This window comes from Suillus clintonianus (assembly GCF_016758775.1).
Source record: "Suillus clintonianus strain FC179 chromosome Unknown DEU56scaffold_138, whole genome shotgun sequence".
Lineage (NCBI taxonomy): Eukaryota > Fungi > Basidiomycota > Agaricomycetes > Boletales > Suillaceae > Suillus > Suillus clintonianus.
In genome coordinates, this window is record NW_024539362.1 from 1 (window position 1) to 27,510 (window position 27,510).

The following is a 27,510-nucleotide window of genomic DNA, read 5'->3' on the forward strand; positions in this document are numbered from 1 at the left end:
AAAGTACGTTGATTAATTTTTCATCCATCTATAAACTGATCCATTGTATAACTAGATATATCTGAGCGCGAAGATCTCGCCTCCCTGCAAAAGCAAGCCGCTGCGCTCATGATGAGCAAACTTCGTATGTATTTTTCCTCATTCACGTTTATCACAACTGATGTTTCATCAGGACGCGCGACGGGAAGAATGGACCTCACCATGAATTATCAAAACTACGAGAAGGCTATTGTCCTGGTCTATGGAGTCAAGCTAGATGGTTGGCCAGAGGGTCTCCCTTTCCTTGCACCTTCTCACATGCACACCGTGCTTGAAGTGCGCACTCTTCGTGATGCTTTGGTGACAGGCGCTTGTCATTGGAAGAAGCTCAACCGACGTGAACTCGAGGACCTTCGCGTGGACATTCAACGACGCTCGGATGCAGGTGAGGTGGTAGGCACGGTACGCAAGAAGCGCTCGGATGCAGGCAAGACGCGTAAGCGCAAAGCACCTGCTACTGATGGTGCTACAGATACCACCATGGCCGACGGCGCTAAGAGGCCTCGGAGATCACGCAGGGGCAAGCAGGTTGAGAGGCAGAAGCAAAGCAAAGCAACCAGTGTTGAATTCATCGAAGACAGCGACGAGGAGGTGTCTAATGAGTAGTCTACATAATAGAGTAGTCTACATAATGACATATGTTCGTTTGAAAAAAAATCCGACGCGAAGCGGTTGAGGGAACGCTTGGATTGCGAGCTCGCTGTGGCAGACAGCGAGCACGAAGGTTTGCGGGATTTGCCGAACGGTGTCGGGGCCAGGAACGTCATATTGCCGAAGGCAACGATATTAATAGCACGCCGGTGACGCATTATAGTTGATTTTTGCTAAGTACCCACGCTAAATACTGAACAATTATCCGTCCGAGCGCTGTTTTGATCTATCTACCTGTAACTAGAGGCGCCCAGGCACCCTACATCCGCCTCTAATTACAAGGGATACGTGGGAGTCACAGGTGGGATGAGGGTGTTAATGGTGGGACAGGGTGCCTGAAAGGGGGCGGTGAAAACTGACATGGGATTCAAGTTGTGGCAGTGTGGTAACACGGAGCCAAGAAAAACCGTGCACAAGCGCCTACATGAGTTGATTTATGAGGAAAACCCCGCACTACTCACCACACAATATTCAAAACACAACTATATTCTCAGCGTACGCTCCTCGTCAACTCGAAATGGTAGTACTGACTGCATATCACTCCGTCTAGGTCAACACAGTATGCGACGAGCGCGGATTATACATGGGCTATCAGGGCCAAGAGGGATGATGAAATTTCACACAGAGTCAGTGAATGCAGTCGCATTCTTCAAAGATGGCCAACGGGTCGTCACTGGTTCATCTGACTTCACCCTACAAATGTGGGACGTACAGAAAAGAGCATTGGTAGGAGGGTCATTTCATGGACACAAGGGTGAAGTGCTATCAGTTGCCGTATCGCCAGACGAGAGGACGATTGCAAGTGGTGGAACGGACAACGCCATCATCATCTGGGATGTCCAGAGTAAGCAGATTGATTCGCTGATGAAGCACACAGATCGGGTGAACGCGGTGTGCTTCTCTCCGGATGGCAAAAAACTCGCCAGTGGCTCGGCTGATTCATCAGTTGTTTTATGGAATGTGGACACTGGCGCTGTTCTCGCAACACTCCATCATCAGGGTTGGGTGATGAGTGTTGCATTCAGCCCGGATGGGCTAAAATTAGCCACGTCGGACTACACCATCCGAATTTGGCGCACCGATAAACCCGAGCTTCTTCTCCAGATCAACACTGTCCAATATGTTCGAAGCGTTGTGTGGTCGCATGATGGCTGGCAGCTTCTTTGTGCATCAAGTGACGGAACAGTCAAGTTTTGGAACTCGTCAAATGGAAAAGTGGTCGGTCAACCTTGCACTCACCCTAGCCAAGTCTACTCGCTCGCTGTTAATCCTGATGGTTTCTTCATTGCCACTGCCCCGGACGACAATACTGTGCGGCTGTGGAGCACAGTTACACGCCACCAGATAGGTCAGCCACTCGAACACACCACAACAGTTGTCTGTGTCGCAATATCACCCAATGGCAAACTACTCGTGAGTGGAGACAATGTTGGGAAAGTTCGGCTCTGGTCTATCAAGGATATACTTGGGCAACACAAGACAGAGGAATCGGGAGTGGACGATGAGGAAACACCTCTAGAGCAATTCATTACTCTTGGTGACACGCAGGTAAGCTCTCACCCATTATTGTTGTACATTTTATTCACACATATCAATAATGACAAGCCAAATGGCGATCCCGACAATCGAAGCAATCGTCCCTCTCAAACTGTCGAAGTCCCAGAAGTTATCTATGATGCATGCATTGCTGGAGACCTGCATACCGCTGAAGTCCTGCTGACCCAGATGATCAATGAAGATGACAACCGCCATGATCACTATTTCATGCGCTCGATTGTAAGCGCGCGAATCTCCGAGTGGGATAATGCTCTTCAAGACGCAGCCAAGGTCAGACACTTTGCCAGGTCTACCTATTACAATGCCGTTGACGACACTTTTTTTGCATAGTCGATTGCCATACAACCCTCGCTCTTCGGGTACATTTCTAAGGGCATTGCCCTCTACGGCAACCAACAGCTTGAGGAAGCGATGGAAGCTTTCGATCTGGCTCTCATATTTGTTCCAGATGAACCGAACCCCGAAGAGCAGGCGAGACAGAACTGCGCCGCGCGAAATGATCCGAGGTACATCAGGACCTCGTAACGATCCAATTTGAACGGCTTCTTGTCCTGAGAAAATTATTCGGGTTAATGGCAGAGCTGGACACTTCAAAACAAACCTCTACCTCCTCATAAGATTCACATAGCTCCAGCAACATGGAGGATGACCCAAAAACCGCCTGGAAAACTAGTCCCATACCAGACCACAGGAACGACGAGATTAGCATCGCCAGATAAGACGCCACGGGAATTGGTCTGAGGTGTTTGGCGGCCCATGGACTCATCAGGCATGCAAGACTCGCCAACAATACAAACACTTGCTACGAAAAGAATTATGTTAGTCCTGCAAGACGGAATGAAAATGAACGGTATACTCACGCCCACTCGGAGTCCCACCACCTCATCGTGCACGCGCTGGTTATACGTCTTCCAGCCATTTTCCTTTTTCACCACTTGCCATACCTCCTCGAGATCGAGCTGTTGGAGAATCAATTTGCAGAGGAAGGTAAAGCGACGCAGAGCGCGAGGCTCTGAGGGAGGTTTCCAGTCATCAGGAATGTCTGAGGGCTACTTTTCGCTCTCTCCGTGAGTTGTGGAAGGTGAGACGACAGCCGTCTTCGTCGCGTCTTTTGAGATGTCGCTGCCGAAATCGAGAGAGGAAGGAATATCGACAAAACTGTCTGAATCTATGTTGGACATGGGTGGCTGGTGATGGATCTTGTTGAGCTTTAGAAGTAGTCTAGATGGAGAATGATTTGTGAGGGGTGGTCTACTGGAACAGAGGGATAGCTACCTATACGTTTTAGTTGAAATTTGAGGCTCGAATGAGGGGGACGCGGTAAAGGACGCGGGGTACACGCGAAGGAGAAGAAGAGAACGAGTGAATTGCGAATCCTCAAGGCGCAGATCCTTTAAGGAGGCGCACGGACCCAGTGTTTAGCTAAGGTAGAAGCACCGGAGTACCACTTGCGGTCGATCGATGAGGCCTGAGGTGTTTCCTATATGCAAAAAAAAGAAATCGCTGTTAACGAGCAATGACGTAGTGAAAATCTAACGATGGACGACAGGATACATGCACATGAATGGTGCATGTGTTTCAGCACGTCGCATAGAACGCGATGTGGACAGATGTGAAGAACTTTAGTTGTAGTAGTACTTTGTGGCTGCCAGATATCTAGCAGTTCAAAGTCCAACGTCTAAGCAGAGAGTACATGATATTAATTCAGACCCCAGTTCGGGCCCAAGAGTGGCAACAACGTTAGAAACGCAGCACGAGAGGCAGCATAATCGAACTTGTCGGTTCGACAACATTCTCAATGTCCTGCATGATGGCTCAACCATGAGGGTGCCTGCCGCGATTGAGATTTGCAAACAGTAACTTACGAATGGCCGAAACCAGGCCGCCCTCGTTCGCTCCACCATCAATGACAACGGGTATTTCTAGCTGTTCCCCATGATGCATGATGGGTAATCTGCCACAACTTGAATATGTCGATAAAAACCTGGAACGGCAAAATCCGACAAGCGCTCTGTAACACTCTCACGAAGGACTCGTCTGGATTCTCTACAACCCAGGACTGCGAAGAATGGTCTTTGACACGATCTGAAAAGCACCTGCTCTGGATAATGCGATAGTTTCCTATTCGATTCTGTCACCCAATGTGACTTCCCGTCAAGTCGATTTTTTGGTGAGTTTCGTAGACCGTGTTGACTCTTCTGATCTTCAACCAAAACTAGTACGGGTTGGTGTCCTACGCAGAAGCTGTTCTGTCGTATCATTTAGGAACGACTATCTTCCTTCTAGAATCTATTTGGTCTGCCAACGAAAGACTACGTATCGTTGGTCCCATATTATTAGTTCACGCTCTCAGGAACTGCCACGTCAGTTGTAAGGAAGCTGCGGAACCACTGCGGACCCGAAACGATACAATGAGTTGTTACGACTCACGACGGCAACTTCGAAAGCGCTACCCACGATCAATCCGCGACTATAAGTACTCGCCCTTTGGTGATTCATTCCTCTTCTCATACAACCACGAACACATCATATTTTTCAACAGCATTCATGAGCAACCCTTTACGTGGCAGAGGTGGTACCCGAGGCGGCTACCCTGGTGGCCTCCCTCGAGGGGGCGCTGGTGGGTTCAGTGGAGGAAGAGGCTCTGGTCAGAGGGGCGGTTATGGCGGTGGTTCCAGAGGGGGAGTACCAGGAGATTTGATCTTCCGGGGCCCTGCATCTGTAGACCAACGTCTCGCTACCTTAGATCAGCTGGTCTCTTCTTTCAACAAACTCACCTTCAACCCTGAGCTCCCTCACCGGCCTGGCTACGGCACCCTTGGCCGTAAAATTACATTACGTGCTAATTTTTTTCATGTCAAGCTTGACATAGAACACATTTACGACTACCATGTCGAAATTACGCCATCCACAGACGTTAAACGCATTCGTGCACGCCTTTTCGAGCTCCTAGACCAAAGCTGGAAACAGTATGCGCCGTTCATCGCACACGACAGTAGCCAGAGGCTTGTGTCGTCCGAAAAGTTGCCTCAGCCCCTTGACGTGCAAGTTCAGTATTACGAGGAAGGAGAAGCTCGTCCAAATGCTAGACCCAAGACGTATACTTTCGCAATTATCCACACGGCTGACTTGGATGTTGCACCGCTCACTGAGTAAGTTATAGAAAAGTACCTCATTTGTTCTCGCGTTAATCCATGATGTGCAGGTATCTCAACGGCAACATCGTGTCCCGGGATTACGACGTCCAGCCAATCGTAAGCGCTGTGAACCTCGTGCTTCAAACGCATGCAGCGCGTACCGGAGTTCGTGTGGGCAAGAATCGCTACTTCTTTCCCTCGCAAGAGCGCTTTGACCTTGCGCTTGGCTTGGAGGCCTGGAAAGGCCTATTCACGTCTGCCAGACCTGCATATAAAGCACTCATGGTGAACGTCGGTGTCTGTATGACTGCCTTCTACAAGCCGGGCAACCTCGCCGAGGCCATCATGGCATTCGATCGGTCGTCTGATGGCGCCATGCCACAGCACTTTACCCAGAAGCTCAAGGTGACCACGAGACATCTAGGGTACAAGCAAAAGAAACCGATCAAGAAGATCATGTCAACGACTGCTAGGAGGACGACTTTTTACTGCGACGAATACGATCGCAAGATATCTGTTGAAGAGTATTTCCAGAGAAGTTCGTTTCGTTTATTATGTTCTTTATCCGCTCGCTAACTCTTAAGCAGAGTACCCCCACATCACGCTGAGGCATGCAGACGACCTTCCAGTCGTTGACATCTCAGGTCCGAATTCGAAATTCTCCATCTACGTACCAGCCGAACTATGCGAAATCGAGCCCGGGCAGCCATTCAGAGGGCGTCTCAATGATAAAGAAACTGCCAACATGATTCGGTTCGCCTGCAATCCGCCCAAAGTTAACGCAGAAGCCATTGTTGAACGCGGTCTTCCTATTCTTGGATTTACTCCCGAGACGCTGGGCAGTCCTTTGAGCAGCTTCGGCATCTCAGTGGACAACAATATGGCGGTCATCCCTGCACGTGAACTTCCCCCACCTCGCCTCAGCTATGAAGCAGGGGGGAAACCACTCAATGTCAGCAACGGCAGTTGGAACATTGTTGACGTCAAGTTCCATGCCGGCGGAGCCATCAAGAGCTGGTGGGTACTTGTCGTCAGAGAGAAGGACGGGCGAAGCGTGTTCAGCGGGGCCGACGACCCGAATTTAACAGCTATTTGGAGGGGCTTTGGTGAGAAATGCCGCAATAGCGGCATATCACTGGGGTCACAGCCCGTCAAGCTTGCCCAATCGCTCATCCCTCGCGCCGATGACCCAGGCAGGCAGCAGGCGCTGGACTCGATTCGTCAGAAGATCAAGGAAAACGTTATCGAGAGAGGAAAACCGACATTCATACTCGTCATCCTCTCTCGACGGGACAACTACATTTATCCGGGCATAAAGCGGATCTGTGACGTCGAGTTGGGCGTCCACACCATACACATGCTTGCAGATAAGGTGGTGGGACGGGACCCCAATAAACAAGATCAGTACTTCTCGAACGTCGCTCTCAAGTTGAACACGAAACTCGGAGGTATCAACCATGTGCTCGATGCGGAGAGCTTGGGATGGTTGACGAAGGCCAAGACGATGGTCGTGGGTATGGACGTTACGCACCCCGGTCCTGGCAGTATTGAAGGCACACCATCGATTGCCGCCGTTGTCGCGAGCGTCGATAGTTCTTTCGTCCAATTCCCAGCAAGTCTCAGGTGTCAGGAGACCAAGAAAGAGGTAGGCTACGTCCTAATGTTGTCGCCCTAACTCTCATCCGCTCATTGTAGATGATTACGGACTTGGCTGCTATGATGATCGAGCGGCTCATGTTTTACAACGAGAAGAACCAAACCCTGCCAGACCGGGTCTTTGTTTACAGGGATGGTGTGTCTGAAGTGAGATAGGCCTTGCTTTTGGTCCCGAAGTCGCTCGCTAATGTTGAACGAACAGGGCCAATACAATACTGTGTTGGAGGAAGAGCTCCCTAAGATCCTGGAGGCATTTAAGAGGGTCCCGCAGAGGAAGCCGTATCGTCCATTGTTGACGATCATCATTTGTGGAAAGCGCCACCATGCCAAGTTCTGGTCGACCGAGTCCCAGTTCGCAGACCGGAACGGTAACACTCGTCCAGGAACCGTCGTTGATAGAGGCATCACTGCAGTGTACGGCCCTTCTATTTGACCACAATTTAATTATTCTTACGTTTTGATTACCCTAGGTTCGGCTATGATTTTTACCTTCAAGCTCATGCCGGCTTGCAAGGCCACGTAAAGGCAACACACTACATTGTGGTGTATGATGAGAATCGCCTCGGTGCAGATGAGCTGCAGCAGGGTACGCACACTGCGAGTTACCTGTATGCTCGTGCCACCAAGGCGGTGAGTCTTGTCCCAGCCGCATACTACGCCGATTTGGCATGCGAGAGAGGGAGATGTTACTTGAACGACTTCTTGAGTTCCGATGACAAGGTATCAAGCTCTGTCGTATCAGGAAAAGGAAAGGGGAGGGGGAAAGTGGACAAGGAGGAAGAGAAGATTCGCGTGTTCCAGGAGGCGAAGAAGGCATGGGGAGAGGGCGTGCACCACGATTTGCGGGCTAGTATGTTTTATATCTGATATGGCTACTGCGAGTTGTACTTGTATTTGAGTTTCTTGTGATCATCATGTACCACGTGCACGTGGAGAGTTAGAGTTCATACTGCTTTTGAATTGTACATCATGCAGCGCTGCAGCCCCATAATTTATCTCATTTTTACATGCCCTCTTCCACATCAACTTTAGCGGAACTCCGTCGCACAAAACAGGCCTCAGCTGTCGTTAGGTCCATCACTGTCGTCAACGCTTGATTTGAGAGGTCATGGCTCATTTGAAAGTAAGTACGTAAGTTAGAACTGAATGGATAATGATTGGAGCACCGTGACCACTGACCTCCGACGCTCGGAGAGTCGGAGTCGTGTTGTGGTCTCCGACGCTTCACCGACTCCGCTTGCAAAATTGTTCATGTTCATGTTGCAACCCACATCTCTAGGACTCTTGCACTAAATACTCCATCGACGCCCGACTGATGCACCGGGCTCTACACATTTGCGAAATCCTTCTGGAGATATTCGCGCACGTGAATAAAATCCAGGGCCGGTCGTATCGCGAGGATGTATTCGCGCGGCGATGTGTTGCAGCACTTGCAACAACATGCAAAACATTCTACGAGCCTGCAATGAATGAACTTTGGGCTGACATGTATGGGTTAATACCACTGCTAGGCTGTGTAACCAGGCTATATCCAATGATATATTGCGGTGAAAAAGGGGTCAGTGTCCTCTGTTCTGATCTCCTTTCGCTCATTAGCTCACCGTTGACCGAACATCTAAACACAGTACTGCAGGTTTAATCCCCCATACTTTCGAGGCATTGAACCATTATCGGAGAATGAAGGTCGTCAATTCTTGCGTCACGCTGCCCGTGTGCGTTCGATGCATATAGGGTTACAAGACGACTATTTTCACCTTCTCCCAGTCCTCGCGTGCACGGTGCCATGCATGTTCCCGAGACTGTTGTCGTTATCGATTCCACATGCGATAAGATACTCGGATATATTCTTGTCCCCGACGCTGCGTCGTTGTTCCCTAGAGGTCACTTATCCGGATTTAAAAGTTATTACGACCCGTTGTGCTGCTTTGGAGAGCATAAACCTCCATGACCCTAATGAGGAGACAGCAGACGGACGGTCGCTGTTGTCTGACAGTCTCCGCTTGTGCAAGCGGCTTGTAACGCTTTCTTGTCCACCCCTCAACTTGACTGCATGGGAGCATCTCTCCAACCTCCCTACCCTTCTCAAAGTCACGCTTTGTGGGGGGATGATAGACCCTTTCCCGTTGCACCTCAACAATAATATCAGTTTCGGACCTTTTCTCAACCTCACAACTCTTTGTTTGGATGTTGCAACGGATACATACGTCACGGCACTCATGCAACACTCAGAATTCCCTTCGCTGAAAATGTTCTCGATGTCTGTCTGGCATTTCTCTTGGGCAGAGGTTGAACGGCTCGTTCGCGTGCTGTCCCAGTGCAAAGCATGCCAGACCCTTGAACACATTGGTATGCGCTGCAGCCGCAGTTCAGGAGTCCACAATCCGCCGGGCAGCTCATTGACAATTACACACTTCCGTTGTTTCACACAGCTCCGGATTCTGCGGCTCGATATTCCTCTTTGCTGTATCCACCTTGACAATGATATTTTTTTGGAAGCCATGTCAAGTTGGCCGCATCTCCGCCGTCTGGAATTAGAAGACAATCGTCAGACTCGCGGTACCATTACATTCCGCGGATTGTTCGCAGCGCTCCGTCAATGCCCCCACTTACGTAGGCTCGAATTATGGATAGACGCAGTAAATATCGATGTCGACCCTACAGCGGAGTCATTTCAACATACATCCCTACAAGAATGGCATGTGGAGTCCGCTCAGGTAATGGATGCTGAAGTTGTCGCACGGATCATCTTCTCTATGCTCCCTTGCGTCCACAGACTCTACCACAAACACATGTCAATGAATGGCGATCCCCCGTACGCGTGGCCCGGTGTTCAAAGGCGTCTCGACCATCTCAGATCTTCTGCAGTCCCTTGATATTGCAGGTGCAACTGCAGAGACTTAGTCAGCTCAAGATATACACATATACAGGATGTTGCCATCAATATTTAGAATATGGGAAGTGGAGACGAGCAAGGGAGCTCTGTGATGAATGTATTTACCTGCATAGTAGGTTCTGCTTTGCAAAAATTACGAAAGCCCCTCGAGTCTGTAGTCTCCTTTTCTAAGTATGCATCGGTGTTAATACGTCATAATGACACCGGCAGGTTCTACTTTGCTTAGAATCTCCCAGGCACAATAGCGTTGGCGTGGCGCTACGAGGCAAATTGCTCCCCCAGATATTATCCTGATGGAATAAGAGGAATACGAACTGAAAAGGATGGACGGTCTTAGGAACGATCATCGGAAGATCCTTTGGGCCTGCGGCAGACACTACAGCAGATACAACGCCGGATACAACACCAAAAGCGAGTGCAACATCCAGCCCGTTCTGGAACTGGTGTGTCTGCAGGAGCAGTGGTTATGGAAAGAGGAACTGAATGTGGAGGTGGGGGTGGCAATGTCGAGGATGTTGCAGTGGTAACAGCTGCCTGCGGATGTGATGACTGTAACAATGGTGTCACAGCTCGGGTCGGTGACTTTTCTACCGTAGGCGGGGAGGTCCATGGTCGAGCGACGAACACAAGCTTTGGAACGAATGAGTACGAGAAAGAGAAGGGTAGAACAGAACAGACCGATGTGGGGTCACCGACAGTACGAGCACTAGGAGCGCGACGAGAGAAAAACCTTCGCCATGGATGTGCGACATCAGCATCGGGCTGAGAGGGAAGGAAGAGTGATAAGAAGCGGCGCAGGGCAAAAGATGGCGCTGAGATTGCATGCTACATGGAGGAAGATTGGTATGTTGGAGAGGACTGAGTGCACAGACGTCAAAGAAAAACATACACGCACACCAATACGATAATCTTGGGAATCATCAACAATCACTGGTGGGGTTGGGCGGACGTCCTCGAGTTGTTCCGCAGGAGGCTGCAAATCAGGACGGTCTCGGGAATCGTCGACAACTACTGGCGGTGTTGGGCGGATGTCCTCGAGCTGTTCTGCAGGAGGCTGCACATCAAAATGGTCTCGGGAATCATCAACAACAGCTGGCGGTGTTGAGCAGACGTCCTCGAGTTGTTGCACAGGATGTCGAGTAGCACTCGTCTAGAATAGTTGAAGGTAACGGTGAGATCAAAACGAGATGTTTTTATAGGCTTACATTAGGTCCTGCATCGGGCAAATCCTTCAGAAGGCGCATAATTTCACCAGTTGTCGGGCGTTCGGCTGGTATCTTACTGAAGCATAGCATCGAGAGCTGTCCATACTCCCCATAGCTCCGCATGGCATCGAAAGGCTCACGCCCGTTAACGATTGCTGATACAACAGCCGCCACATTCCTGATATCATGATAAGGCTGCTTTCCTGAGAAGATCTGTAACCATTGTAAGGAAGCTATTTCAAGGGTTAACAATCAAACAAACCTGCAACACCACACAGCCATACGAATATATATCCCAGAATTGGGTTGGCGAATATTCATCATTAAGAGCCTCAGGGGGCATCCAACGTGCGGATCCGACATGATGGGAGTTGAACATGTCGGCTTTCGCCTCAGCGAGGAAAATCGAAAGACCAAAGTCTGAGATACAGAGGGAACCAGAGCTATCAACCAAAATATTATACTGTCGTAGAATTCAATTACATACTACATTTAGATTAGGATAAGACCTACTGGTGTCAAGTCACCATGCACAATACCCCTGCCGTGCACTAATCAGAGATATTCTTTAGTATATGGTGCAATCGCTACATTCGTTAAGAACGAGACACACAATAATCAAGACCAGAAGCCACTTGTTGTATCTGAAATCATGACTAAGTATAGCTAGTGCAGTAGCCATTTGGCACTTACCAACTCTCGCTTTTGAGGGGCCAACAGCGTAGAAAACTCGCGCTGCAAGTAATCGTTCAGTGATCCTTCTTTCATCCATGGAGACACTAGTGAAGGAAGCGGCCCAAATCCTTCAGTGACACCCTCGAAAGGGAGAATGTGGTCGTGCTTCAACTGTATCCAAATATAAGCCTGGCGACAAATGTCCTGGGGAGAAAATATATCAGTGATTGGACCTGTAATTACTCCATGCCCTAACCCTAGCCTTTGCTTGTACTGTTTCCCTATCCCATAGTGGAGGTACCCTGATGGATTTGACAGCGACCTTGAGATGATTAATGACGAGTCTTTCTTTAGCTACCCATGTCTAAACTCACAAGGCGCTGGGATTCAGAGTGTGTAGACATGGAACATTGCCAGATGTCGCTGTAGCCCTCTGCAGCATGAGGATATGGGCCTAGTTTTTGCAGAAAGTCTGGGACCTCGGAATTTCGCCCCAACGGGTTCCTTTCGCCCCACTAGATACCAAACAATACACAACAATACCTCCATTTTTAATAATATTATTTAATATTTGTCTCAATATCTATAAGGTCTGGCTGGGTGCAGTGTATTCCAATCATCAATAGATAAGGCACGTCATGGCTGCATGCGACTCTTGTCTTCAACCATCACCGTCAACTGCAACAAACGCCCCGCGCACTCCCTTACTACCTCCCAAAGGCACATATCATTGCCCGCCACCAACTAGACAACAATTAGTATGTTCATTGAACTAGTGCGTGCCATTTCTCTTTTCTTTAATACCACGAGTTCAATGTAAAGCTCAATCTTATAGGATCTTGGGCGTGTGACGCATTTACCTATGATTCATCACAACAGCAAATCCAGCAAACTCTATTCTTTTGTATGTACTCCCTGCAATAGGGCTTCATGTATGTGTCTCTCCTTGCTTCACAGTTGCAGCGCATCTCATGTAGTCCCTGAGCAGTTCTACATGACTTATTGACTATGCTCTCTCGCGCATACACAGCCACAATGTCTGACGTCCCACCAACTACACCATTTATGAAGCCTGAATGGGTGTCGGTCTGTGGTGAATGTGGTGATGAGCTGGCATGGCGCGTGGTTAGTTCAAGCAAGAACGACAACCGTGGGCGGTGGTATGCTATGGTAAGGTTTTTTTTTTTCATTTCATCGGTATGAATCTACCTATTGAATGTTCATTATGTTAGTGCTCTAAGAAGACGCCTGCAGGAAAACCTGAGTTCTTTCAGTGGGGGTCTCCAAAGTCTTCGCCGAACCAATCTCCCCCCGACCTATCACCGACTTTGCGTTCTGGCTCATTGTCACCTATCGCCATTCCTGACGCCAGCTCCAATACTCACTATTGCGCTGTTCTTGGCTGCAAGTCATGCCGTGTCGCTGTTGGTTGCGAGCATCAATGCTGCCGCAAGCACTGTCTTGCTTTTGGCGGGTGCCACCTTAAGAAGCATAAGCTATCTCCAGCTGAACGTCAACGCTTTGCTGCCATCGATCCTGCATTATTGGTCCCACCAAATCCTCACCACCGTAATTCAATGACTCCATCGGACACCCCAGATTCAATTCAACCCACCCCAGACCTAGAGACGCGTGCTCCTACCCCAATCCTACCCCATGAAACGTCTTATGCCACCCTTCCACCAACATCTATGACTCCTGCAACCACTCGAGAATCGTCTGCCGGGCCATCCAAACTTCCTATCACACGCACAAAGAAGGGTAAAGCTCGTGCTGTCGAAGATGTTGATATGCTCGCACATTCTCGCCATCCATCACAACTTCCACCGGTCTTCACGCAACGCTATGCTGAACAAGAGCTGATCCTCCAGCAGCAGAAAACCCGAGATGCTGAACAGCGTGACCTTGCACGGTGTGCAGCCAACACCATTCATGCCTATGGCTGGTCCAAGGTAGGTACTCAAAGCCATAGTCATAGAGCGCTCCTCACGATGGCTATTTTATAGGATGGCAATGAGGCCGAGATGTTTGAGGTCCAGAATGGATTTACCTATCCCCAGCTCCGGATGACTGCCTCCATCCTTTCCGCTCTAGGCTTGACTGCTGGCGAGGACGGCTCCTCCATGCTGCAGTACTATAACACTGCAAGGAGCAGATGGATCAATATCATCCAGGGTCATGTCATCACTCTTGACATGCACCATATCTTTGTGCGCAACATCGGTGTCTCTGTCATGCCCGACTTTGATACCATATTTCGTGGCTGTGATGCCAGTGAAGCTGGCGTCCCAAACATCCGAACCAATCTCCAAGCCGAGCGTGCAGCTGTTCGCAATGCCAACAACCGTGATCTACTGAAGCTGACGTCTTCAAAGAGACTAGGTTCAGTAATTGAGGTCTCTAGCGGTTCAGACGATGAAGTCGTTGCTCCTGGCAAACGCAAGACTGCTGCCCGCCATCAGGACCAGCATGGCCCTACCCGTCGTATACGTACCAATACCGGTGGATCATCACACCCTCCTACCATTATGGTGGAACGCTCACTGGGCACCATCGAGCTTACTTCAGATGATTCCGACGATAGCCTTCTTACGACTGGTCCCTTATTCCGTCTTCCTGTCATCACAGAACGAAATTCACTGGGCACCGTCAAACTCGCTTCAGATGAATCTGATGATGCTATCACAGCATCGCCTACTGGTCTGACAGCTGGCAACCCCATTGATGTCGACTCCTTCAATCTCAAACGCACCTGGCCAAGAAGTTTCTATACATGTGAAGTTGCCGATGTCTTTGAAGCTGCGGCAGTTGATGATGGGAGAAGCCTAAAGACGAAGTTCGAGGATGTGTATGGTCCTGATGTACGCTTCTACGCATCAACTTTCAGTGATCACCTCAAGCGCTGGAAAGCTGCTTCTCCCTCATCTCGTTCGGAGTTCATTGAAGCAGGAAAGACCGATGACGGTCTGTACTCAAGGTTTATGAAGGCAAACCCTGCGCCAGGGGGGGAAGTCAAAGCTGTGAAGAAGCGCCTTGCGCGCATGCGTGGCTAGCTATACCAACTCTTATTATTCATGATTCATTTTAGTTTTGTTCATTCATGATTCATTTTCGGTTTGTAACCACCTGATACGTTCTACTTTGTACTCCTGCAATATACCTAGCGCTAAACCTTTATCTCTTCACAATGATCTGTGGACGTGATTTCCTGCATACCTTGACAATCTCGTTCCCTTGTGATTACAATCTGTCCAAATCATGAGGGTATTTGCTCTATGCGCTTCAGTCAAGAGAATTGTGTGAGCCGGTCTGTGTCCCTCAGCAATGCGCTCTTTGATAGTTGCAGCTTATGCACTGGATGTTGTAAAGGATGGCTAATACACCGTCTATTGCAAACGAAAAAAAAACTACAGAGGCCAGTTTCCAGGTGACCGTTGTTGACTAGCTAGCTTTACTTTCAAGAGACGGTTCTTCTGAATAATCATCTCATCCAAAAAGAAAGCATAACGATCAGCGGTCATCTCACGACATATAGAATGGTAACCTCCAAACCACACATTAGTCTGTTCAGCTATCGATGAGTTGAACAACCATGTGTTATCGTCACCCTTCAACTCATCAAAAAATGCGGGGTTGCAGTGTTCCTGACACCATCGATCTTCTTCCGAGTGCTTGCATTTGAAATGGAACACATCGACTGAGAGGCCGACATTCTGAAAGTAAGGATCATCGCGGACCATGTAGGAGAGGGTGCAGTTGTTATCATAGAATATATGACTCGGTTTGATGGTCTCATCACGGAACACACGTTTGATCATTTCCTGTCGTTGATAGCAGTAATTAGGATGATTCATGTGTCGCAGAAATGGACTCACAATGACACTTGCTACACCTTCTGCACCAAAGAATGTTTCTCGTGCAAGGATCATTCCGCAAGGGGAAACAATCAGCTGCTCATTGTGAGTTCGCTTGCGTCCAAACTGTGCACGAAGCCTTGCCATTGGCTGTTGTGAAGTTGTTGCCTCGGACACGACCTGAAACTCCTCCTCAGGAATAGAGTCTGGTGGGGTAGCGACAAAAGTGCGCTGAAGTCGCTCTTGAAGCTGGAAGCGAGCTTGGCCACGTTCAGTATAAGCCTTCTCGACTGCTTGGTGGGTGGGTGTGTCACATGTCTTCATTGAGGGGACAACCACACGGTTGCATCCAATGATAGCACATGTATTCACGAGTGGCAAGTGATTGAGGCAAAAGCGGTCCCGGTTATTGAGCAATGGGTCATGGCAGTTATGAACACCGCAACAAGGATGGCCAACAGTGACGCCGTCTGTGACAACAACGGATAGCTTGGTAGTGGGAACCCCGTTGCCATTATCATCGTATAGGATGGTGCATTTTGAACAATAGTGGCGTAGCTCCTCTTGGCCATACATTTGGATGCGCAAGTTTCGGGCTCGAATGGCTTTTGTAAAGCGGTCTTTGTGGTCACCGCCATGGCACACAGCCAAAGTCTCTGCACGCAACCCCAAGTCTTCGATGAGGGACAATTGGACGATGCCACTCCATACATGGTCGCCAGTTACCTCAAATCCGAAAGGGAAGTCAGGAGGAGGAGAAGCGCCTTTGGAGAGAGCAACATTATATAGGCGTGCACAATTGGACATAGACGTCCTGCCACTTTGTCAATAAGGAAGGCAAGGGAGCGCAAGACAAGGCTTACCAGGAGAGAAGACATTGTGAGCGCCACATTCGTACAACAGCTGTCTCAACAAACTGGTGGCCTCCGATGTGAATAATGCTAGGAACATTGCCATAGTATGTACGCTCGCGTTTAGCGTGGGGTACCTTGTGGTCAACCGAAAAGGAGTGATGAAATTTAGTATTGCAAACTGGTTAGCTTGCATGAGCGGAATGCAGAAAGTTTGGATGGATTATAGCACGCACCTTCACATTTCAAATCAACCGAATAGGTGGCAATGGGGCCTAGCGCGAGGGTATACAGCACAGCTGGCCGCTGGTTTGCTGTCATTAACTTTCTGAGGTTCGAGCAGCTAGGTGTAGTGCAGGTTTGACTAGGTGGATATAGGGTGTATTGGGCTGGTGTTTATACATTAGTATAGTATACTGATATTAAATTATATACACACTGATCCCATGCTTGCGTCCATATCGTGAAAATGTTGGAAGGTGATCATTGACACCAAAGCAGTCTTCGTTCCAAATGACATGCTTTAATGCAGACCAGAAGGTAGGAATGTCGTCCATAATTATATCACAGCTAGCGGAGAGGAAACACGAAATACTTGGTGAGAGATTAGCGGGTGGTTTGCTGACATCCTGGTCTCCGAGCTGCACCAAAAGAATATCATTCTTGAGTGTAGTTGCCAGACTAATGAAGCGGAATATAGCAGCCAGTGAAATCTTCAGCCCAGATGGGTCAGCACACTGCAAGAGCTGCAGAAGCTGGTTCCGATTGTTCATGGCGACTGTTTGCAATGTGCGTTGTGTGTACGGTCACTGGCAGCTGAGCCAAGTACAAATTGGTAGCTATATTATATTATTTTATTATAAATATTACCAAAGATATTATTAAAATGGATTATGTCATGTTGGCGCGCATGGCGCGAAAGGTGTGGATGGGGCGAATGGGGCGGAATCTCAAGATCCCAGATGTCCTCCGTTTTTGAAGGGCTGTCGCAGGAATCCAAATAGGTTCAATTTTGAAGTCAACTGACACTGACTCAGGCTTAACTGACACTGACTTCTGCCAATAACATTAGTGTATCATCAATGTAGAAGTTATATCGACCTGCGGGGGACAAATCACTCATCGCGAAGTAAAGCACTCAGTGTTCAAAATGACAGATGGTTGACAACTAATGGGATGAATGAGACGAAGCGGGCATCCTTATCATCTACAACTTGAACCGACAAAATTTTGCAGAACAGTGAGTATCATATTACCTAATTTAGAGCAAAATTGGGATCAACTACCACCGGCCGGCGCCCGGCTGGACACAAATCTACGACCATGGTTCCAAATTGACTGAATGGTCTGGACAGTAGTAAGTGCGCTTACTGAAATTTCAGGAAACGACTCTGAATATCACTAATCGACTCCATTACTGTGATGACCACTTTGCTCGGAGGACACATTCGCATATTCATGACCTGGATCAGGCATACTGTCAGGACGACCGCATTTCGGTCATATACGACTCTCCTCTCGTTCTTCCTGCGACTGATCCGACGTTGTCAAGTCGTGGGTAGATATAAGAGAGCTTTTCGAGAACCAGGTTTAGCATTGAGCTCTCATCCAACAGAGCGAGATAAGGATGTTCCTAGGACCCTCGCAGTGCCTGAAGCATTGCCACAAAGCGAAAGTTCAAATGGCGTAGCTTCCAATACCCGATCCCTTGAAACCTCTTCTGCATCATTGATTCAACGAAACTATATGAACGCGTCCAAGCCTGATATTCACCATGTTAACACTGCGCCACCAGATCCTGCTGCGACAGAACAATTCTTTCATATTACAACTCCTATCATACCCGGACAGATAAAGCGATCCGGGAGCAAAAAGACGTACGCAAATCGAATCTTTCAAGTGTGTTGCCATTCTAATCCATACCGACAGTCAAGGCCTTGATATTGTAGTGTATGAGGTTCTGACCGGTCCTTTGGACTGTTCAAAGTAAGCATGCTGGTGACAGAGTGCGCGATGAGATTGAAAAGCACTGTCAGGGAGTTTGCTCCAGTGCCGGGATGGGAACCGCTCACGCACCCGGAAGGTGCTTTGTTTTTCTATCACTCCAATCGCGTACGTCTGCGATTCACTCCTAGTATCGTGTATCACTCATCTCTCACCAGAAAGTTTTCACTTATGCCAATATTCAAGGCCCTGGAACTGCAGTGGAAATGGATGAGATAGCTAAGAAGGCGTACGAAGAAGCGCACAAAGCAAACGTCTTTCGTTCATCTGTTGAGCTAACGTTGGAGCGCATGATGGTGGGTGAGGATGAGAAATGGGGCTACTACTTTGCCGATCATGACAAACGTGTTGTTTTCTGGCTCAAACCCTATAAGTCTGAAGAACTTATCGGTAACGTTCGAGGAGTGAATGGTGCAAGCCACATCAGTGAGTTGTTTCTGTCAAATTTTCATTCAGGTTTCTCTCATTACGTCACCCACAGAGTATGCCCTAGAATCACAGTACTGGTTTGTGGCCTCAAAGTACGCATCTTCCTTTACCTGACCGATTTCAATGCGTTGATGCTTTGTTAGATTTTTTTTTTTTTTTTTACCTCTAATGGTTACGCTTCATGATCTCGACAGGAAACACATTGAACTATTTCCGAACAAACGTTTCCTTCCGAAAGACATCGTTGTGAGACTCAGGGAAATTGTCATGTATACTCAGGCAGGTGGGTAAAGACTGATCAGTTTTTCGCGTCTCACTGGAATAACTCCTGACAGACAGCATCACTTCCGAGACTTGCCTGACACCTTTGAGTTCGAACCAGATTGCAAGTACGCTTAGTCTTATGGATCCTCTGATGAGTGAGTCATTCCCCGATCCGGGGGTCATTGTTGATAGTCTTTCAGGCAGTATTGGCCAGAAGCACGAGCATTCTGTGTGGATCGTCGGTAAGTCTAAGCATAGAGGCTCAGTGGATTGTTTCTGATACATTTGATAATCGTCAGCTCGATTTATGGGACATTTCTGTGAGCTTAGGCACGTTGTGGGTGTACTCCGTCTCTTGATCGCATTATTAGGCCACATGGACTTTGTGAATTTTTGCGGACAACCAGGTGCCCGACTTGACGCGAAACAGTCGTTATACGGAGATTCCAACATGCACCCAAAAAACTTCTTTTTCCGCATCATGAATATCATTCTGTTTGGATCCCTTGATGCTCATAGCAGGGCTCTTCACCTGATATGGGTTGATCACACCATCGTTCAACGGCGGTGGAAGGATTTCATCAATGGACTAAATAACGAGTGGAATGGATATACAATATTCGTGAGACGTGCTTTTGCTTCATATTGACAATGCAATTGACGTCCATATCTCAGTCTACTGTAATGCTTGCTGTTGATATCAGCTTTCTCGCGATCACATCCGTCCAGACTCAACCGCACGCGATTCTTGTATCATATCTGTCTATCCTCTGTGCTATGGGTTCGTTAGTGGTCTCACTAGTCCTGGCCGCACAAGTCAACGACGGCCGGCGAAGCTCTGCTGAAAGCGCGGTAAGCTTCTCTTTTGTTTATTTAACCTTTGTTCTTCATGACCGCTAGGCTTCGTTCATGGTGGGCATGTCGTATTCTATGCTTGGCATCGAAAGCCTTGCCCTCATGCTTACTCTGCCGTATGCTCTTCTGCTTTGGGGGTGCGTTTCAACTGGTTACACATCATAGGATGGATGGCGGCTCATTCCTTGACAGAATGACGTTCTTTGCTGTGGCGTTGCTCATGGTGATTGTCCGTACTTCTGGTGTTGTCACTGTCTCGATTGTATCCCCCATGTGGGTTGCTGTCGTCATAGTGGCGGCGTGGCCGATATTGGCTGCCAATGGTTTTCACATGTCACGCCTGTTTTCCTGGGTCTTCCGACGCAGGACATTCACTCTGCCCCGCTGAGAGTGGGGTTTATGTAAAAAAAAAACAGTGGTGGCTGTTTGGAAGCAAAATCGTCATGAGCAGTGAGTGCGAATATTTCGGCGGGTTGAGTTCTCACTAGTCTGCGAGTCCAGTGTCTGGAACCATACTTGCCTGTTGGAATATGCAGGCGGGAAGTGGATAATTATCTTCGATTGGAATTACACGGCTATCAGCGTGATGGTTTGCGTCAATAAGGATTTGTAATAGTGGCGTCGCTGGGCTTCATAAGATATCGTAGTTGGATGGAGATCACGGAACAATCTCCAGGGCATTTTTATTTCACGTACAACAGGAAATGACACCGCGCTCGATCGAATCGTCACCTGCACCAGCTGAGGTGTCGTTTGTCTCCACTGCTTCCCAAGGTACATTGTGCTGGTTGTTATCGGGGTGCCTTTCTCTTGCGCCGGAGGGATGAAAGAGAAGGTGGGATTGTCAAGGATATCGTCAGTGCGTGTCGTACAACCAAGATAAGGCATGAATAGAGAGAGCTAATGAAAAGCAACTCTACGATCTCTTTGAAACGCAACACCGCCACCTCCAAGTATTTCCTTACGTTTCAATCGTAACAAACCCGAGAGATCTCAGACACTGCCAAAAGGAATATCGACGATTCTGGGAGAACATTAATGTCAATCAATCGAACTAAGTCAAGGTACGAACCTGGGAGTGAAGCTTTGACTCGGAATTCGAACGATTATGGAAGGTGTTCAAAACGGAGTGCCGCCAACTGCAATGATCCCTTGAACTGAACACTCGATAAAAATACAGGTGATGACGCTGCGACATCGGTGAACGCCCTATATCAGGAGTTGCATAAAGAGCATTATGCAAGGTTTGATTTCAAAAGTACCACGTTGGGTCCGGTTGGGAGAGTGAAGTCTTAAAGTGCGAGTCCTTTTTTGAAAGGCAGCAATGTCAACCAGAAGGAGCTCAATAACAACACTTCTGGCTGGGAACCCATACAAGAGATGATGCTATGACTCCGATGAACATCCAGCTATGGTTATCTATCGCGTCAGGAAATTCAGCAACGCACCCATGCAGTGCCAGTTCGAGAGCGCGTGCAACACGGATTGCTCTATCGATGTCCTTGGTGAACACCGATGCGGCAAGTCCGTATCGTTAACTCGTTCAACCACCTGCGGTATTGTAAGCCTTCCCTGCAAGGTATGAGCCTCTGAGTCAACTCAAGAGTAGCAGTGACACGAGAGTACACACCGTTAGCAAGGCATCCAGAGCAGCGAACTCCGCAATATGATCCTCCATCAAAATGGCGAGCTTCAACCTTTTCACGCTGAGCTCCGGGAATTTTAAGTCCCTATGAAGTCTTGTAGGCTTTCTTGGCTGCCTTCGCAGCAATGTCCTTATCACCTTTTGTCCCGGCTGCGATGGAAGTAACCCCCTTGTCTGTCGCTGCAAGAATAAGGTCTGGGCCATTTGCGATCAAAGAATTTGTACCAGGATTGACAAACACTGTATGGATGAGACCAACATTAAAGTGTACGAGGAATACACTCACTCGATTGTGCCAATATTGCCTTACTGCGTTGCGCAAAGAGGGGGTCAAATGAGGAATCTAGCCTGATGCCTGCCAGTGGATATAATCCAATAACCATGTCGTGATTGCTTGCAGCAAAGCCCTCATCTCCCTTTGAGACACAGCACGCAGTGCATTCGTTTTTGAAGGCTAAACGACTCCTGAATAGATATCTATGTGCAAGTCGGCTGAGATCCGAATGCACTCACCAGTAAAGCATTCGAGGCAACACGTCTTCACACCCTTATTCATCATGCGCACCTTTGACCATGAGCCAGGATCAACTTGGTCAGCATTTGCATATCTTTCTTTTTTTACTGTGATCTAGTTCTGGTCAACATTTCTGGCGATCCTCGATGATATAAAGAACTACCAGGTCACTGTCCAGGGTGCTGAACTCGACTCCCATGAACGTTGGACAACCCCGGCGAGGCAGGCGTCAAATTCATACCCGAAAGGACGAGGCTTCAGGACATTCACATTCTCGCCACATCATTGTCTAGCGGGGGCTTTCTTTTACTTGCGCAAAATGAAACGCTGCACGATTGGAAATAGCAAAACAAGGAAGCCGCAACAGTCCGAGTTCTTGAGCGTCCTTGACCAAACCTGTCTAATTCTGTCTAATTTTGGTCTGACAGTATCCCACGGATTCTGACGATGCTCATTGCTCCAGTTCCTACTACGCCATCAGTGATCACGACGATGAAACAATCAAAGGCCAAATATCCAATAGGAGGCTGAAGACAAGTAGGAATCAGTTACAGCTCATGGTACCGTTGTTCCCTCAACACCTTACATTCGTAGAACTCGACATGCGGCTGCCTTTCCGGACGGACGAAGCCAGATATCATTAGAAGAAAGACAACGATAGAAGAGGTCTACTACTATGTACTCACTTCAAATGACTTTGAGAGAAGGGCCACACCACTAACACGCCAAATGATTCTGCGTTGCCAGTGACATCGCACCTCACCCCATCACCTGTGCACAACCAGCAATTTCTTCAAGTCTCGATACATGACTTCATCATGATGTGACAATACTTACTCTGTGTCAACTACGACAGGAACAGATATCATCCCTCCATCAAATTTCGGCGATCCAAACATGCACTGCTATAGGAATGGTCGCTTACCCAACACAAATGTCATTATTTGTATGTCCCCCAAGTTCACTGCTCCCTCACATTCCATCCTCTAACAGTATGACCCTAGTCTCAGACGACAACCCTGGTTGGTGGCTATCCATCAATTCATATCGCGTTACCAGCTATTTTGTAGATTCATGGAGAGCAGTTAGATGCTGGCGTTGCAACATTGCAAGACAATGTGCAACGCGATGCAAGAAACAAAGATGTGCGATGTAATCGAAACGTGTTTTGCGTTATTGCTGCAGGTCCCATCGTTTCACTGGGGCCCAAACGTTCAGGCCTCAGGCATCTTCGCATCTCTCCCAAAAGCCTTTTAAGCCGCATAAATAACACCAGCATGAATTACAGAATAGCGATTATACACTCCTCCGCACTTGAAAGCTCCCCGGCCATGAAGCTCTTAGCACTCTTTTTCGTCGTTGCCTCTGCCTGTACAGTGTTGGCTGCACCCACAGTAGTGAGTCTATACTAGCATAATACGATTTATTATTCGGTACTGAGCTATCATTGGTACAGCCAATGGGCAATGGTATGGAAGCAAGGAGTCCGTTGGGGAATTCTGGTGTGGTATGTGATCAGCAATGGTCGTCGTTCGTGTGCATTCATTTACCCAACACAAAGCCTCGGGGTGTTGATTGGAAACGGCTCGAAACTCCAGATGGGCACATCTCCACGCCCAAATCAGGACCATCTTACGACCAGTGATGAACGGACCGGACCCTCTACACATCCACCTAGTTCATTGGTTTTTCTTGTATTCGGTTCGTGAGTTCGACCACCATGTTGCTCGTGTCCCACTCACTTATCACCCTTTCTGCCATAGGTTCCTTACAGTCCATCTTAAAATCTCGGTTTCGCTTTGCAGTAATTTTGATCGATCTTGGCATTCGCGTCGTCTATAGAAAAGGGCGGGCTGGTTGTGGTGGGTTACTATGGAGTAATCTGTGTACTCTTAGGCAGTGGGAGACAGGGACGGACGCTCTTGTGCTGCAGTTGTACAAGAAGTCGACGTATTGAGCTGGCGATTGCACAATGCCGGTCTATAGATAGATTGCAACTGACACAGAAGATGCAAAGTCACGTCAGCTCCATGTACCATTCTACTTGCACAGACCATCCTTTCCTCTCCTCATATGTACGTTACTTGAGCCCAGAAAGCCTTGCCGCAGCTATGCAATTCTCTGGATCTTGATAGATTCGATGTGGTCTGTTGATGGTAAAGTTGCGCGCCAGGTTGTTGTGCCTGGTTGATAATTCGGGGAGATTGGACTGTAGACGTGTTACGGAAGCATTTCATAATATTCTGTGAAGAGGCGCATGAAGTCATTAAGAAAGAAGATTCCACTTGAACGGCAGATCGTATTTGTTCACATAGGTGTCTAGTTTGAGACTCGTGTAAGTACTTTTGTACCTTTGTAAAATCACAGCCTAGCACCGGGGTCCCGCAGATCGGAAGCCCACGGTATCATCCGTTGTTGACAATCATCATTTCAAGTTGTGGAAAGCGCCAGGCCCACAATGCCAAGTTCTGGCCGACTGAGTCTCAGTTCGCGGACTGGAACGGTAACACTCGTCCAGGAACTGTCGTTGATAGAGGCAAGGAGTCACTGCAAAGTACGGCCTCCACGACTTGCGGGCGAGTATGTTTTATATCTGATGGGGGCCTTCTGCGAGTTGTACCAGTACGCACTGCACTTCTATGTGAGTTTCTTGTATTCGTCATTTGGTTCTACCACAGAGTTACAGTTCACACTGCTTTCGAGCTCTATATGTTCTCCGTGACTTGGCAAGTTGGCATTCGAAGGTACTCTAGAACTGAATGATTGGAGCATCGTGACCTCCGACGCTTGGGAGTCGGAGTCGTGTCGTAGCTCCGACGCTTTGCCGACTCCGCTGGCAAAATTGTTCGTGTCCATACACACTCACATCTCTAGGACTCTTGGGCTACGTACTCCATCGACACCCGACTGATGCACCGGGCTCTGCACATTTTCGAAATCCTTCTGGAGATCTTCGCGCACGTCAATAAAATCCAGGACTGGCAATTGTCGCATCGCGAGTATGTATTCACGCGGAAAAGTGTTGCAGCACTTGCAAGGACATGCAAAACATTCTACGAGCCCGCAATGAATGAACTTTGGGCTGAGATGAATGGGTTAACACCACTGTTAGGATGTGTAACGAGGCTATATCCAATGATATATTGTAGTGGTAAAGAGGTCAGTGTACTCTGTTCCAATTTCCTTTCCTCGTTCAAGTTAGCTCACCAAACATCGAAAAACAGTACCTCTGGTTTAATCCCCCAGACTTTCGAGGCATTGAACCATTATCGGAGAATGAAGGTCGTCAATTCTTGCGTCACGCCGCCCGTGTGCGTTCATTGCACCTCATGATGAAAGACTACTATTTTCACCTTTTCTCGGTCCTCAAGCGCACAGTGCCATGCATGTTCCCGAGACTGCTGTCGTTATCGAATCCACATCCGAAAATATACTCGGATATATTCCTATCCCCGACGCTGCGTCGTTGTGAACTATGTGTCACTTATCCGGATTTGAAAGTTATTGCGACCCGTTGTGCTACATTGGAGCGCATATACATCGATACCCCTTTGGAGAGCAGATACGTCGATGAGAAGATAGCAGAGGAACTGTCCCTGCTGTCTGACTGTCTCTGCTTGTGCAAGCGGATTGCAACTCTTTCTTGTCCATCCCTCGATTTTGCTGCATGGGAGCATCTCTCCAACCTCCCTACCATTCTCAGAGTCACAATTCGTGGGGCAAAGATAGATCCTCCCCCATTGGACCTCAGCGATAATATCAGATTCGGGCATTTTCTCAATCTCACAGCTCTTTCTTTTTCTGTAAACACAGATACATACGCCACGGCACTCATGCAACACTCAGAATTCCCATCGCTGAAAAAGTTCGAGATGCGTGTCGATCGTTTTTCTTGGGCAGAGGTTGAACGGCTCGTTCGCGTGCTGTCCCAGCGCAAAGCATGCCAGACCCTTGAACATATTGAGATTCGCTGCAGCCGCAGTTCAGGAGTCCACAATCCGCCGGGCAGCTCATTGACAATCACACACTTCCGTTGTTTCACACAGCTTCGAAGTCTGCGGCTCGACATTCCTCTTTGCTGCATCCACCTTGACAATGTCATTCTTTTGGAAGCCATGTCAAGTTGGCCGCATCTCCGCGTTCTGTCATTAAAAGACAATCGTCAGACTCGCGGTACCATTACATTCCGCGGATTGTTCGCAGCGCTCCGTCAATGCCCCCACTTACTTAGGCTCGATTTATGGATAGACGCAGTAAATATCATTTCCATATACATCCCTACAAGAATGGGATGTGGAGTCCGCTCAGGTAATGGAGGTTGAAGCTGTCGCTCGTATTATCTTCTCTATGCTCCCTTGCGTACACACACTCTACTACAAAGCCATGGCAATGGACAGCAGACCCCCGTACGCGTGGCCCGATGTTGAAAGGCATCTCGACCATCTCAAATCTTCTGCGGTCCCTTAATATCGCAGGTGCAGGGATCTGGGCTCAAGGTATACGCATCCCTATGACGTTGCTATCAATACTTAAAATATGAAAGGTGGAGACGAGCAAGGGAGCTCTGTGATGACCGTTCCTTAACTGCTTAGTAGATGCTGCTTTACAAAATCCACGAATGCCCCTCAACTCTGTATTGTCTCGTTTTCTAAGCATGTGTCAGTTCTTTAGGAATTTTATTGTTCACCTTCCATGTTTAATCTTCGTAAACGAGTGATTGATGGTATATGAAAGAGGAGAAAACTCCGAGTCAGTGGCCACCTTCAATTGAAGGACCTGGTATGATGTAACTTGGCTCTTCAGCGTCAAGGCTTCTTCAGGCATGGATGTGCGTCAATGATAATGATATCGATGGAGCACAGGTGCGGGTTTCATTTGCGTTCCAAGTTGAACAGATCATTTACGCTGGTCTCCACGACGAAGGCGTTCTTGACACCGCGAAGTGGCGTCGGTGTTTGCGTGTGTATTCAGTGAAACGCTGAGAAAAGGATGACATAATTGGTTGCGCTCAAGCGACAACCTAAATTTTGGGACCAGTGTGGCTGCTGGAGGACAAACTGCTGTCCACTATATATTAGACACTACTGGGCCCCAAAAACCTCATGGCCCGTCGACGAAGATCCGGAACGCACCGTTTAGCATCGTAATTCATGCCATCGTGACAATCGTTGCCATATACGAAATCAGAACCCTGGCATACTTACTAACGTGCGCACAATAGGTGTTACAGCGCAGCGCCGACAACAAGATACCGTGATCCAGCGCCAGCTGCGCTGCACGC

General features: G+C 48.3%; 10 protein-coding genes across 10 annotated transcripts; 7 read left to right on the forward strand and 3 right to left on the reverse strand.

Annotated features, from left to right (window-relative positions):
• Positions 1-189: 189 nt before the first annotated feature.
• On the forward strand, positions 190-645 carry DEU56DRAFT_747365 (uncharacterized protein; the record flags this gene model as incomplete). Its single annotated transcript, XM_041349267.1, has 1 exon — positions 190-645. One exon carries the CDS (start codon positions 190-192, stop codon positions 643-645), a length of 456 nt encoding a protein of 151 aa, XP_041202433.1.
• Positions 646-2,867: 2,222 nt separating this feature from the next.
• DEU56DRAFT_761005 (uncharacterized protein) lies at positions 2,868-4,191 on the reverse strand (the record flags this gene model as incomplete). Its single annotated transcript, XM_041350489.1, has 7 exons — positions 2,868-3,049; positions 3,192-3,259; positions 3,301-3,468; positions 3,523-3,638; positions 3,659-3,727; positions 3,869-3,903; positions 4,113-4,191. The coding sequence occupies 7 exons, from the start codon at positions 4,189-4,191 to the stop codon at positions 2,868-2,870; spliced, it is 717 nt and encodes a 238-aa protein (XP_041202434.1).
• A 496-nt stretch (positions 4,192-4,687) lies between these two features.
• Positions 4,688-8,059, forward strand: DEU56DRAFT_123473 (Piwi domain-containing protein). The gene is made up of 6 exons (XM_041344654.1): positions 4,688-5,399; positions 5,453-5,922; positions 5,972-7,029; positions 7,080-7,187; positions 7,243-7,454; positions 7,511-8,059. Exons 1-6 carry the CDS (start codon positions 4,795-4,797, stop codon positions 7,905-7,907), a joined length of 2,850 nt encoding a protein of 949 aa, XP_041202435.1. The 5' UTR covers positions 4,688-4,794; the 3' UTR covers positions 7,908-8,059.
• A 1-nt stretch (position 8,060) lies between these two features.
• DEU56DRAFT_123352 (uncharacterized protein) lies at positions 8,061-10,085 on the forward strand. Its single transcript, XM_041344653.1, has 2 exons — positions 8,061-8,598; positions 8,666-10,085. The coding sequence occupies exons 1-2, from the start codon at positions 8,356-8,358 to the stop codon at positions 9,911-9,913; spliced, it is 1,491 nt and encodes a 496-aa protein (XP_041202436.1). The 5' UTR covers positions 8,061-8,355; the 3' UTR covers positions 9,914-10,085.
• Positions 10,086-10,266: 181 nt separating this feature from the next.
• On the reverse strand, positions 10,267-12,217 carry DEU56DRAFT_918592 (kinase-like domain-containing protein; the record flags this gene model as incomplete). The annotated part of the gene is made up of 10 exons (XM_041358138.1): positions 10,267-10,563; positions 10,612-10,758; positions 10,829-11,083; positions 11,139-11,351; positions 11,401-11,601; positions 11,652-11,689; positions 11,752-11,782; positions 11,832-12,017; positions 12,070-12,135; positions 12,188-12,217. 10 exons carry the CDS (start codon positions 12,215-12,217, stop codon positions 10,267-10,269), a joined length of 1,464 nt encoding a protein of 487 aa, XP_041202437.1.
• Positions 12,218-12,848: 631 nt separating this feature from the next.
• Positions 12,849-14,866, forward strand: DEU56DRAFT_929012 (uncharacterized protein; the record flags this gene model as incomplete). Its single annotated transcript, XM_041358658.1, has 3 exons — positions 12,849-12,983; positions 13,046-13,765; positions 13,820-14,866. 3 exons carry the CDS (start codon positions 12,849-12,851, stop codon positions 14,864-14,866), a joined length of 1,902 nt encoding a protein of 633 aa, XP_041202438.1.
• A 354-nt stretch (positions 14,867-15,220) lies between these two features.
• DEU56DRAFT_747335 (uncharacterized protein) lies at positions 15,221-17,291 on the reverse strand (the record flags this gene model as incomplete). Its single annotated transcript, XM_041349266.1, has 5 exons — positions 15,221-15,634; positions 15,689-16,481; positions 16,531-16,699; positions 16,755-16,907; positions 16,958-17,291. The coding sequence occupies 5 exons, from the start codon at positions 17,289-17,291 to the stop codon at positions 15,221-15,223; spliced, it is 1,863 nt and encodes a 620-aa protein (XP_041202439.1).
• A 973-nt stretch (positions 17,292-18,264) lies between these two features.
• On the forward strand, positions 18,265-20,556 carry DEU56DRAFT_929013 (uncharacterized protein; the record flags this gene model as incomplete). Its single annotated transcript, XM_041358659.1, has 13 exons — positions 18,265-18,395; positions 18,448-18,504; positions 18,555-18,630; positions 18,681-18,948; positions 19,004-19,043; positions 19,146-19,234; positions 19,287-19,370; positions 19,416-19,457; positions 19,515-19,535; positions 19,587-19,837; positions 19,891-20,067; positions 20,116-20,207; positions 20,263-20,556. 13 exons carry the CDS (start codon positions 18,265-18,267, stop codon positions 20,456-20,458), a joined length of 1,524 nt encoding a protein of 507 aa, XP_041202440.1. The 3' UTR covers positions 20,459-20,556.
• Positions 20,557-23,603: 3,047 nt separating this feature from the next.
• Positions 23,604-24,254, forward strand: DEU56DRAFT_836504 (uncharacterized protein). The gene is made up of 3 exons (XM_041354805.1): positions 23,604-23,736; positions 23,791-23,934; positions 23,993-24,254. Exons 1-3 carry the CDS (start codon positions 23,696-23,698, stop codon positions 24,069-24,071), a joined length of 264 nt encoding a protein of 87 aa, XP_041202441.1. The 5' UTR covers positions 23,604-23,695; the 3' UTR covers positions 24,072-24,254.
• Positions 24,255-25,045: 791 nt separating this feature from the next.
• DEU56DRAFT_123485 (uncharacterized protein) lies at positions 25,046-26,803 on the forward strand. The gene is made up of 2 exons (XM_041344655.1): positions 25,046-25,388; positions 25,454-26,803. The coding sequence occupies exons 1-2, from the start codon at positions 25,140-25,142 to the stop codon at positions 26,549-26,551; spliced, it is 1,347 nt and encodes a 448-aa protein (XP_041202442.1). The 5' UTR covers positions 25,046-25,139; the 3' UTR covers positions 26,552-26,803.
• The last annotated feature ends 707 nt before the right edge of the window (positions 26,804-27,510 follow it).